This window comes from Liolophura sinensis, chromosome 1, assembly GCF_032854445.1.
Source record: "Liolophura sinensis isolate JHLJ2023 chromosome 1, CUHK_Ljap_v2, whole genome shotgun sequence".
Classification (NCBI taxonomy): Eukaryota; Metazoa; Mollusca; class Polyplacophora; order Chitonida; family Chitonidae; genus Liolophura; species Liolophura sinensis.
The window spans coordinates 4187008-4200858 of record NC_088295.1 but is presented as its reverse complement, the minus strand read 5'-3'; the positions used below and the strand labels follow the sequence as shown (position 1 = coordinate 4200858).

The window sequence follows — 13851 nt, the reverse complement described above, 5'->3', positions numbered from 1 at the left end:
AAGAACTGGCTTTTGAAGTATAGTATGCCCTATGACTTCATATGAGCAGATCATGTTATTTCAGATAGCAGATGTGTTTTTTCAGTCATGCCAAAAAGACCTATGATCAAGTATGAAGTGAACTTTGATCTTGTAGTGCTTCTCTGTGCTGTAGGGTAGCGAGGGAGGGCGGAGGAGGGGTTGGCTGAAGCGAGGCCTTAGTGCGCAAGCCCAGGCAGGAGTAGAAGTACCAACAAGTGTGGAGGAGACAGAGGTCAGTGTACAGCAGGTCATGTACAATACATTGGGGTCGGCCAGAAGGTGTGGCTGTGCTGAACAGCTTGCTGCTTGTACATTCATGGCAGACTCTTCATTATTTTCGGATACAGGCTGTCTGTCGTCAAAGTAGTGGTTGATATTTAGCATTGCATCATTTTAAATTTTAAAAAATACATTTTGTTCTCAGTATAGTCTGTATATAGACAATATGATTGTGTGCGTTATTGTGATGTTGACACTTTTATGTTGTCTCATGCTGGCTTCCCCTCCGGTCCTACGTGCCAGCAACCTGGCCCTTGGGTTTATCCCGGGATGCTCGTACCATAATAGTACGCCGGCGTATAAGTGAAATATTCCTGAGTACGGCGTAAAACACCAATCAAATGAATAATTTAATCTTTTGTGTTGTATAACATCAGTATTCTGTACATTACTAGTGGTAAAACATCAATGTGTTACAACATCAATGTGGTAAAACATTAGCCTGCCTGGTTTGTATGTAACTTCTGCTTGAGGCTATGCCCAGGGCCATATATATACAGCCTTTTTAGTGCTGGAAAACTTTTGGGCCCTCAAACTGTTCCGCCAATAAAAAGTTCGGTTTTCACACAAATTCTTTCATACACATACATGTAAAGCTCTCAAAAGTATCATTTTGAGTTGCATTTTATTGAAAAAATGTATTTTTGCAGGGTCATCAGTGTCCTTCATTTGTTTCTAGATATGGCCCTGGTGCCTAACATTTGTATTGAAATATGGCCCTGGAGCCTAAACTTGTATTGAGATATGGCCTGGTGACTAAAACTTGTATTGAGATATGGCCCTGATGACAAACACTTGTATTGAGATATGGCCTGGTGACTAACACTTGTATTGAGATATGGCCCGGTGACTAACACTTGTATTTAGATATGGCCCTGATGACGAACACTTGTATTGAGATATGGCCCTGGAGACTAACACTTGTATTATTGCCCTACAATGTTCATGGTTTCTTTTTTTGCAGAGCGCACAGCTTCTGGCCAATCAGAGGAGGGGAGCAGAGTTTGCTCTTATGACTATCACAAGCTGTTTTGCTGAGAGTCTTCCTCAGGATTTGCCAACATTGTGGCAAACTCTAACTGGCCCACTGACACAGATCCAGACAAAAGGTGAGTAGACCTGGACAACACAGTGGCAAACTGACTGGCCCACTGACACAGATCCGGACTAAAGGTGAGTAGACCTGGACAACACCGTGGCAAGCTCTGACTGGCCCACTGACACAGATCCAGGCTAAAGGTGAGTAGACCTGAACAACACCATGGCAAACTCTGACCGGACCACTGACACAGATCCAGGCTAAAGGTGAGTAGACCTGGACAACACCGTGGCAAACTGACTGGGCCACTGACACACATTCAGGCTTAAGTCAGTAGACCTGGACAACACCATGGCAAACTCTGACCGGACAACTGACGCAGATCTAGGCTAAAGGTGTGGAGACCTGGACGGCATTGTGGCATACTCTGACTGGACAACTGACGTAGATCTAGGCTAAAGGTGTGGAGACCTGGACGGCATTGTGGCATACTCTGACTGGACGACTGACCCAGATCCAGGCTAAAGGTGAGGAGACCTGGACGGCATTGTGGCATACTCTGACTGGACGACTGACGCAGATCCAGGCTAAAGGTGAGGAGACCTGGACGGCGTTGTGGCATACTCTGACTGGACGACTGACGCAGATCTAGGCTAAAGGTGAGGAGACCTGGACAGCATTGTGGCATACTTTGACTGGACGACTGACGCAGATCTAGGCTAAAGGTGTGGAGACCTGGACGGCATTGTGGCATACTCTGACTGGACGACTGACGCAGATCCAGGCTAAAGTTGAGGAGACCTGGACAGCATTGTGGCATACTCTGACTGGATGACTGACGCAGATCTAGGCTAAAGGTGTGGAGACCCGGACGGCATTGTGGCATACTCTGACTGGACGACTGACACAGATCTAGGCTAAAGGTGTGGAGACCCGGACGGCATTGTGGCATACTCTGACTGGACAACTGACGCAGATCTAGGCTAAAGTTGAGGAGACCTGGACAGCATTGTGGCATACTCTGACTGGACGACTGACGCAGATCTAGGCTAAAGGTGTGGAGACCTGGACGGCATTGTGGCATACTCTGACTGGACGACTGACACAGATCTAGGCTAAAGGTGTGGAGACCTGGACGGCATTGTGGCATACTCTGACTGGACAACTGACGCAGATCTAGGCTAAAGGTGTGGAGACCTGGACAGCATTGTGGCATACTCTGACTGGACAACTGACGCAGATCCAGGCTAAAGGTGAGGAGACCTGGACGGCATTGTGGCATACTCTGACTGGACGACTGACGCAGATCCAGGCTAAAGGTGAGGAGACCTGGACGGCATTGTGGCATACTCTGACTGGACGACTGACGCAGATCTAGGCTAAGGGTGTGGAGACCTGGACGGCATTGTGGTATACTCTGACTGGACGACTGACGCAGATCCAGGCTAAAGGTGAGGAGACCTGGACGGCATTGTGGCATACTCTGACTGGACGACTGATGCAGATCTAGGCTAAAGGTGAGGAGACCTGGACAACACTGTGACAGACTGGTGTAATGGTGATATGTTGCTAGTGTCATTGTGGTACAAACATTGACGCAATACTGTTGAGTGTTTAGGTATTCAGGTGTGAAGTGCTGACACAATACTGCTGAGTGTTCAGTTATAAACCAGTGGCACAATTTTATTGAGCGTTTTGGTACAGTGTATTCATGTATCAGCCACTGGCACACTTCTGATGAGTGTTTAGGTATTCAGGTGTGAAGTGCTGACACAACACTGATGAGTGTTTAGGTATTCAGGTGTAAGGCTCTGAAACAATACCGATAAGTGTTTAGGTATTCAGGTATAAGGCGCTGACACAATGCCGATGAGTTTTTAGGTATTCAGGTATAAGCCACTGACACAATAGTGATGAGTGTTTAGGTATTCAGGTGTGAAACAGTGACACAATAATGCTGAGTGGTTAGGTATTTAGGTGTGAAGCACTGACACAATAGTGATGAGTGTTTAGGTATTTAGGTGTGAAGCACTGGACACAATAGTGATGAGTGATTAGGTATTTAGGTATGAAGCACTGACACAGTAGTGATGAGTGTTTAGGTATGAAGCACTGACACAATAGTGCTGAGTGTTTAGGTATTTAGGTATGAAGCACTGGACACAGTATGGCTGAGTGTTTAGGTATTTAGGTATGAAGCACTGACAATGCTGATTGAGTATTTAGGTATGAAGCACTGGACAAACAAATAGTGATGAGTGTTTAGGTATTTAGGTATGAAGCACTGACACAGTATGGCTGAGTGTTTAGGTATTTAGGCGTGAAGCACTGACAATGCTGATGAGTGTTTAGGTATTAGGTATGAAGCACTGACACAATATGGCTGAGTGTTTAGGTATTTAGGTGTGAAGCACTGACACAATAGTGCTGAGTGTTTAGGTATTTAGGTATGAAGCACTGACACAATAGTGATGAGTGTTTAGATATTTAGGTATGAAGCACTGACACAGTAGTGATGAGTGTTTAGGTATGAAGCACTGACACAATAGTGCTGAGTGTTTAGGTATTTAGGTATGAAGCACTGACACAGTATGGCTGAGTGTTTAGGTATTTAGATATGAAGCACTGACACAATAGTGATGAGTATTTAGGTATTTAGATGTGAAGCACTGACACAGTATGGCTGAGTGTTTAGGTATTTAGGCGTGAAGCACTGACAATGCTGATGAGTGTTTAGGTATTAGGTATGAAGCACTGGCTGAGTGTTTAGGTATTTAGATGTGAAGCACTGATACAGTAGTGATGAGTGTTTAGGTATTTAGGTATGAAGCGCTGACACAGTATGGCTGAGTGTTTAGGTATTTAGGTGTGAAGCACTGACAATGCTGATGAGTGTTTAGGTATTTAGGTATGAAGCACTGACACAATAGTGCTGAGTGTTTAGGTATTTAGGTATGAAGCACTGACACAGTATGGCTGAGTGTTTAGGTATTTAGATATGAAGCACTGACACAATAGTGATGAGTATTTAGGTATGAAACACTGACACAATAGTGATGAGTGTTTAGGTATTTAGGTATGAGGCACTGACAATAGTGATGAGTGTTTAGGTATTTAGGTATGAAGCACTGACACAATATGGCTGAGTGTTTAGGTATTTAGATGTGAAGCACTGATACAATAGTGATGAGTGTTTAGGTATTTAGGTATGAAGCGCTGACACAGTATGGCTGAGTGTTTAGGTATTTAGGTGTGAAGCACTGACAATGCTGATGAGTGTTTAGGTATTTAGGTATGAAGCACTGACACAATAGTGCTGAGTGTTTAGGTATTTAGGTATGAAGCACTGACACAGTATGGCTGAGTGTTTAGGTATTTAGGTATGAAGCACTGACAATGCTGATGAGTGTTTAGGTATTTAGGTATGAAACACTGACACAATAGTGATGAGTATTTAGGTATGAAGCACTGACACAATAGTGATGAGTGTTTAGGTATTTAGGTGTGAAGCACTGACAATGCTGATGAGTTTTTTAGGTATTTAGGTATGAAGCACTGACACAATAGTGATGAGTGTTTAGGTATTTAGGTGTGAAGCACTGACACAGTAGTGATGAGTGTTTAGGTATTTATGTATGAAGCACTGACACAATAGTGATGAGTGTTTAGGTATTTAGGTATGAAGCACTGACACAGTAGTGATGAGTGTTTAGGTATGAAGCACTGATACAATAGTGCTGAGTGTTTAGGTATTTAGGTATGAAGCACTGACACAGTATGGCTGAGTGTTTAGGTATTTAGGTGTGGAGCACTGACAATGCTGATGAGTGTTTAGGTATTTAGGTATGAAACACTGACACAATAGTGATGAGTATTTAGGTATGAAGCACTGACACAATAGTGATGAGTGTTTAGGTATTTAGGTATGAAGCACTGACAATAGTGGTGAGTGTTTAGGTAATTAGGTATGAAGCACTGACACAATATGGCTGAGTGTTTAGGTATTTAGGTGTGAAGCACTGACACAATAGTGCTGAGTGTTTAGGTATTTAGGTATGAAGCACTGACACAGTATGGCTGATTGCTGCTTTGTTAGGGTTTGAAGAGGGACCAGAAGCAGAGAAACTGGCTCAGGAAATCCTGCAGAGTTTCCAGTTAATTGAGTCCATGAGCTCAGCCCTACACCAAGACGTTCTTACTCAGGTGAGTTCTCAATATGTGAGATGTGCTCTATTCTACTGATTGCCTTCAGGTGTACATGTATGAAAAGTTGCCTGTTCTCCTGTACTCTACTGATCCACTTCAGCTGTGTAAAATGTTGCCTATTCTCTTGTATTATAAGGTGTGTGAAATGTTACCAGTGCCCCTGTATTGTACTGAATGACAGGGGCGTATGAAATGTTACCCATCCTCCTATATTCTACTCTTTGATTTCAGGAGTAGGAAACATTAACTGTCCTCTATGCTGCTGATTCGGTTATTCTGTGTGATTCACTGTAGAATGTACATGTAGGGGTGACTGTTGGAAATGTTTACTGTGCATCTGTATTCTGCTGTGAGATCTGTCTGTGCCATTATTGTGATGATTGACTTTACAGGTGTGTGCTCTGTTACCTGTGATGGTACAGTGTCTACATAACCCGTACACGGCTGTGCGTCACATGGCTGCACGCGCTCTGGCGGCGCTGTCTCAGCTGCGCACCCTGGAGGTGATGCAAACAGTTGTAGAGCATGTCGTACCCTTGTTGGGTGCTTCAGATGCTGATGTGAAGAGACAGGGTGCTGTGGAGGCCATTGCCAGTATCCTTTTCCAAGTTGTTCAGTCCTGGTGTGAGGCACATGTAAAACGTAACCCATAAATAACAGTTATTAGGGGTTGAAGTCTCTGGCTAGAAGACCTATTGTAATTGTTCGGATTCTCATTATTATTATTATGGTTATTATTATCCCTCACGATTTTGTCACTGAGTTGTGGAAAAATTGGTAAGAGCTAGAAAGCTGAAATTTTACCACATGATAGGCCTAGGCCTAAACTTGTGCACCGTAACTTTTGGTGATGATGGGTCACGTAACATGATGGCCATATTGCATTTTATATGAAATTATTTAAACAGCTTCTTCTCAAGAAACACTGAACCAATTGGTCTGAATTTGAAATGTAGGTAGATCTTTGATAGTTACAATAAGTTTAAGAACATTGTGACTTCCGGTAAAAACTGTGGGAGTCCGGCATTAGTCAAAATTGTGACGTCACGAGTAGTTTTGAAATTTCAATTTTTTTTTAACATATTCTAGTGTATTTCAAGCCGCTGATTTCCTTTTATTTTTTGCCTATCTTTGTAACTTCTTGAGATATAGTCAGAAAACTAAAATTTAGTTATGTAATTTCAGTGACCTGTAAATGGAGAACTATGGGTGCTACGAATGTGAGATTTGCCCTAAATTGTAGTCCAAGACATGCTCTTTCTGTAGTATGCCATCCTATTTGAGCTACGATCAATAGTTTTCTCGCTAGAAATGTTTAATATGTTCAGAATAGAAATGTAAGCCTGTGCATTTAACATAGACTTTGGAAGTAACTGTTCATTACTATACAAGTACTGTATGTATGGTGAAAATCGTTGACCTGTGTCAAAAAACACAGAACATGCATGCTTTTAAATACTGTCCAAGGCAGATTTATGCTATATAGTGTGTAGATAGCTACGAAGAATATGCACCATGTGTATGTTCTCTTTATCTAGTTTGCACTGCAGATTGGCTCACCCAGTGTATGTTGTGCATGTATTTCTAAAAGTCAGCTTTGCTTTGCGCAAACCTTGTCTTCTATACTAGACGCCAACCAGGCCACGGTGATTGACAGATATGTACATGTGCTGTGGTCTGGGTTTTGCGTTATCTGACAACGGCCGAGCTATAAGCAGAGCAGTCAGTCTGTGCATGGCAAGTCGTGAATTCACATGTGGAAGTATGAACTTTCTGTTACATTGGCCATGTGTTTTTTTGCGTTATTTCTTACAAAAAGCATGTCTGAGAAGTGATCGCTGTTCTCATTGGGCATAGTGCGGCATCATCAAGCTTGCTGATCCATTCGTGGGAATGCAAATTCAAGTGTAAGGCTGCACAGAAAATATCAAAGCCGTGTATCTGGTTATGTATTGATTTTCGACCAATAACTTATGCTCTCATGTAAAAGATATAAGTGTAAAGAAACTGTGTATGGAAATTTCAAGTGAAAATTTCCACTGCCTTCCGGACTTAGTTAAACATATAATATAGTAGGTAGTAAGGGAGATGCTGGCCAAATTTTCCCCAACTTGGCCCAATTATAGAAGGATTTAAACGCTAACCATCTCCCGGTTGTCACTTGAACGGAGAAGATGATTGCCGTGGGGAAATTTACATTAGGCAGATTGCAGCGAGCTTTTATCGCTCACTCCAGTCAGTCATACCAAAGTTCAATCCCAGCTTACCGAATTTGCCTCGTGATTAAAAGTTTCTGAATTTAAATATTCTAACTACGTTGCTTGGCGTAGCTTTATGTTCTGATCACGAATCTGGTCTTTTTACTTTTCTCTGATGCACATTTTTTTCGTGAATTCCCACGAAAGTCCGAAAAAGTGCAATTTTCCCCCATACTTGGAGGTTGCGTGACACAAAACCGCTATAGCTATGAAGCTGAAAATGGCTGAGTGCAAAGGGCTACATGTATGCTGTATGTGTGCGGAAGTGTCTTAAAAAATGCGAGAGTTGAAGTGCTTGAGAAATTGTCCAAAGGCAGATTTACTAATGCATTTAAAGTTATATAATGCATTTAAATGCATATGTCCTGCATACTTTGTCTCACTCTTATTGCTCCACACCTGACATCACTATTATTGTCCTGAGCCTTTGTCAGACCTCCTGGAGCAACTTGGGCTGGAGCTGGTGCCCTACATGGTGCTGCTGGTGGTGCCAGTGCTGGGCAGGATGAGCGACCAGAACGATGCTGTCAGACTCATGGCCTCCAACTGCTTCGCTTCTCTTATTCGCCTTATGCCACTAGAGGTGAGTACCTTCATACATGTCATGCCACTAGAGGTGAGTACCTTCTTACATGTCATGCCACGTGAGATGACTTCCCTCATACATGTCATGCCACGTGAGATGACTTCCTTCATAAGTCATGCCACTAGAGGTGAGTACCTTCATACATGTCATGCCACTAGAGGTGAGTACCTTCATACATGTCATGCCACGTGAGATGACTTCCCTCATACATGTCATGCCACTAGAGGTGAGTACCCTCATACATGTCATGCCACTAGAGGTGAGTACCCTCATACATGTCATGCCACTAGAGGTGACTTCCCTCATACATGTCATGCCACTAGAGGTGAGTACCTTCATACATGTCAAGCCATTTGAGGTGACTTCCCTCATACATGTCATGCCACTAGAGGTGAGTACCTTCTTACATGTCTTGCCATTTGAGGTGACTTCCCTCTGACATTTCATGCCACTAGAGGTGAGTACCTTCATACATGTCATGCCACTTGAGGTGAGTACCTTCATACATGTCATGCCACTAGAGGTGAGTACCTTCATACATGTCATGCCACTAGAGGTGAGTACCTTCATACATGCCACGTGAGATGACTTCCCTCATACATGTCATGTCACTAGAGGTGAGTACCTTCATACATGTCATGCCACGTGAGATGACTTCCCTCATACATGTCATGCCATTGAGGTGAGTACCTTCATACATGTCATGCCACTAGAGGTGAGTACCTTCATACATGTCATGCCACGTGAGATGACTTCCCTCATATATGTCATGCCACTTGAGGTGACTTCCCTCATACATGTCATGCCACTTGAGGTGACTTCCCTCATATGTCGTGCCACTAGAGGTGACTTCCCTCATTCATGTCATGCCATTTGAGGTGACTTCCCTCATACATGTCATGCCACTTGAGGTGACTCCCTCATACATGTCATGCCACTTGAGGTGACTTCCCTCATACATGTCATGCCACTTGAGCTGAGATTTCTCTTCACTGTGAAGTGAAGAGGATTGTGTGCAGGCTGTGGAGAGTGGGCTAACCTGAGAAACGTGCAGCAGGTGGGTAGAAAAGGTATTTTTTCTTCATCCTAAGTAATGAAAAAGACAGATTTAAAAGGCACAAAATTTAACATCCGTCAAAAAGCCAGTAAAAATTTGTTGTCTACGTTTGTCCAGGTTATCTTAGAAAACATTGTTGGTGACGGCCTTGTAATAAGCGATGTATGATAATACATGGATTGTTTTCATTGACTCCCCCAGTGTGTGAGTGTAGGAGTGTGGTCATTGGAAATCACATGGTAGACTTGTATCTTGTAGGCTGGCATTCCTGACCCACCAGAAATGGACAACTCGCTGGTGAAGAGGAAGGATGAAGAGAGGAAATTCTTAGAACAGCTGCTGGACAGCTCCAAACTGGAAGACTACAAGATTGATGTCCCCATACAGGCTGAGCTCCGCAAATATCAACAGGTCAATCATTTAGCAGGGTTTTATAATTCCAGAAACATTTATTATAGACTGTGTTCCTTTAGGGACCGTCTGTACAGATTGTTTGCATTCGTTAATTGTTTTTTTGTTCTCCAAAAAACAGTTTGCTCATTGATTTTACATGATTTAATGGAATCTAGGGAATTCCTGTATCTGTCAGCCACTACATAGCGGTACGTTTAGGTATCATTGTATAAACCAGCAATTGGTAAAGAAGCTTTCAACGCGTTTCAACAATAAAAACAAAATCCACCAATGCCCAGTATGTAGGCCTAAACGTGTGGTTGGACATTTATACCAGAAAGTCATGCAGACCTACACCGTATGTAAAGTACATGTGTGCTGGGTAGGCAAACCTTCATTCACAAACACGAGTAGACCTACCAGCAGGTGTACAGATGATCACGGAAAGCTGCTTAAAAATCGCTGCAGATTTAATACAAGCTGTCAACTTTAGTTTTTGTCTGAATTCTCAAGTATTATTTTAATCATGCATTTTGTTTTGTGTTTGTTATCTGCTCATAATTTCTGTGAATATCTGTACCAGTTGTTGCTCAGTCTGATGTAATCCATATACACTGTATAGTTTGTGTCACTATCGTTCAACTGAAAAGTTTGTCAAGAAGATAGTTCACTTCAATCCAAGTTTGAATTGAGGCTTCCAAGGGATGGGAAAAGCGGTAAGGTATTTACTACAAATGGAATTTACACCACATCAAGTTGCATCATTCGTATCTTCGAGCATACCTTTACAATAATTAGTCCGTATATACATAAGCATTTGGATTATGCAATTCTTCGCAATTCTAAATTTACTGCGGACATTATTAGGACAGGCAGTCATGTTGTATCGGGAATTGAGCTATACCTTCCAGATCCTCACACCTAACAGGGATGCAGGTGCCACTTGAAATGTGCGTGATTGGTGTGTGATGGACGACAGGTAGGCCTATGCTCACACTTTCACTCTACAGGTTTCAAGCGAGTTCTGGTAAAGAATCATGGAATCAGGAAATGAGGCCTTTGTTCTTTTGGGGTATTTCAAATCGCTCAAACTGTTTATACTTTTTATCACACTGCTTATAGCCTTTCCTGGCATCACATACCCCGCCATCCTACCCAGAGACTGATAAATTCTCCCAACAATGGATGCCCTCCCGATGCCTCCTCACCCTCACCCTCACCCTCCCCATTCTCGAGATTGAGCTGTCAGTTTGATATAATTCTCCTGCCAAGGTAGACATGTGGCCAGTAAAGGGTTAGCTTCTCCTGTGGTGTTGTTCAAAAGCTTTATTCACATGTAATTGTTCATTGATGAAATGGCAACTCTCCAAGTTCCAACCACATACAGACCTCACGTCAGAGAGGCTATGGAGACAAGCGGTCGGGAAATTCGAGACATGCCAGATGGAGAGTTCCCTGTAAATCATGCTATATACATAACAATTGACTCACTGGATACATGACATTTTGTTCAACCAAGTAACTAAAAGATGAGAATGCTAAATTAAAAAGAAACGAAAACTGATTCTTATACTAATTTGGTATTTAATTTACTGCATTGTCAACAAAGTACAACTAGACGATATCCTGACAGTTGTGATCAGTGAAGCGTGTCGTCATTGTAGTCGACATTCCCTGCTGTGTTAGCGGGACTACTTTCGCCCGGCCTGCTACCTCTTCAGCTGTTTCCAATAGTCAGCTCCAAGGACAAAAACAAACAAACTCAACACCCATTGTTTGAGTATACGTTCATTTTTTTCGTTTTAACTGAACCCAAAGCAAACGATTTATGGGGACGGTCCCTTAGGCCAAGAATATCACTGAACCTACTCCTGTAGCCTTTGACCCAAAAGAGAATGAGGCATCCAGGGGAAAAACTAAGTGGTCGCCACTCGCCAATTCGCGGCCATATGAACCATTTTGGCAAGTAGATGGTTGTCAGCACTCTGGCGACAAGTCTCCACAATGTTTGTTATTTTTCATGCAATTCATGCTAGGCTATAAAACTTGTCCGACTGTGGATTTAAAGCTACAACAACAGCGCGACCCCGCATAAACCGTAGACGTCAAGTTGGACAAGTGGTGTCTGAGCTATCGAAAGCCAGACATTAATCCCTGTCACATTCCTCTTGTAGTCCATAGTGAAAGACATGCTGATATGACGTGCATTTGCCTCCTGGGCAGCAGAGAGACATTTTGTTAGCACAAGAATGGATGTGGTCCCGATGAATCCCGCTTACCTAATACCATATGAACCTCCGAAACAGAAGAGCGTCAAAAATAGTTTCATTTTGGCACGTGGCCTTCATTCAGTGTGAATGAAGTGAAAATTGATTCATATTCCTCTATATTCATTACAATATAAACAAAAACTAGAATCCTTGCTAGGTGATAGGATTGATTTTATAGCATGTTTACAGTCTCAGTTGTACTGGAATCAAGCCTGTAGATTCCTTCGCCGTCTGTGTTTGTTGGCATCCGTAGAGTCTCAGTCTCACTGGATTCAAACCTGGCCTTGGACAGTGAATTTGTAGATTTCCTCGCCGCCTATGCTTGTGGATATCTGTACAGTCTCAGTCTCACTGGATTCAAACCTGGCCTTGGACAGTTAATTTGTAGATTTCCCTCGCTGTCTATGTTTGTGTGTATCTGTAGAGTCTCAGTCTCACTGGATTCAAACCTGGCCTTGGACAGTGAATTTGTAGATTTCCATCGTTGTCTATGTTTGTGGGCATCTGTAGAGTCTCAGTCTCACTGGATTCAAACCTGGCCTTGGACAGTTAATTTGTAGATTTCCCTCGCTGTCTATGTTTGTGTGTATCTGTAGAGTCTCAGTCTCACTGGATTCAAACCTGGCCTTGGACAGTGAATTTGTAGATTTCCTCGCCGTCTATGTTTGTGGATATCTGTAGAGTCTCAGTCTCACTGGATTCAAACCTGGCCTTGGACAGTGAATTTGTAGATTTCCTTCGCCATCTATGTTTGTGGATATCTGTAGAGTCTCAGTCTCACTGGATTCAAACCTGGCCTTGGACAGTGAATTTGTAGATTTCCTTCGCCATCTATGTTTGTGGGTATCTGTAGGGTCTCAGTCTCACTGGATTCAAACCTGGCCTTGGACAGTTAATTTGTAGATTTCCTCGCCGTCTATGCTTGTGGATATCTGTAGGGTCTCAGTCTCACTGGATTCAAACCTGGCCTTGGACAGTTAATTTGTAGATTTCCTTCGCCATCTATGTTTGTGGATATCTGTAGAGTCTCAGTCTCACTGGATTCAAACCTGGCCTTGAACAGTTAATTTGTAGATTTCCTTCGCCATCTATGTTTGTGGATATCTGTAGAGTCTCAGTCTCACTGGATTCAAACCTGGCCTTGGACAGTTAATTTGTAGATTCCTTCACCATCTATGTTTGTGGATATCTGTACAGTCTCAGTCTCACTGGATTCAAACCTGCCCTTGGACAGTTAATTTGTAGATTTCCTTCGCCGTCTATGTTTGTGGGTATCTGTAGAGTCTCAGTCTCACTGGATTCAAACCTGGCCTTGGACAGTTAATTTGTAGATTTCCTCGCCGTCTATGTTTGTGGGTATCTGTACAGTCTCAGTCTCACTGGATTCAAACCTGGCCTTGGACAGTTAATTTGTAGATTTCCCTCGCCGTCTATGTTTGTGGGTATCTGTAGAGTCTCAGTCTCACTGGATTCAAACCTGGCCTTGGACAGTTAATTTGTAGATTTCCTCGCCGTCTATGTTTGTGAGTATCTGTACAGTCTCAGCCTCACTGGATTCAAACCTGGCCTTGGACAGTTAATTTGTAGATTTCCTTCGCCATCTATGTTTGTGGATATCTGTAGGGTGTCAGTCTCACTGGATTCAAACCTGCCCTTGGACAGTTAATTTGTAGATTTCCTCGCCGTCTATGTTTGTGAGTATCTGTACAGTCTCAGCCTCACTGGATTCAAACCTGGCCTTG

At 42.9% G+C, this 13851-nt stretch overlaps 1 protein-coding gene across 1 annotated transcript in view; it reads left to right on the top strand.

The window, feature by feature from the left end:
• The window catches only part of LOC135477545 (TATA-binding protein-associated factor 172-like), a 66891-nt gene that overhangs the window by 27326 nt on the left and 25714 nt on the right, over nt 1–13851 (top strand). The window contains exons 23-28 of the mRNA XM_064757693.1: nt 155–253; nt 1265–1409; nt 5436–5542; nt 5938–6139; nt 8238–8386; nt 9705–9857. Of these exons, the coding sequence (XP_064613763.1) occupies nt 155–253; nt 1265–1409; nt 5436–5542; nt 5938–6139; nt 8238–8386; nt 9705–9857 (855 nt within the window). The remainder of the gene's footprint in view (nt 1–154; nt 254–1264; nt 1410–5435; nt 5543–5937; nt 6140–8237; nt 8387–9704; nt 9858–13851) is intronic.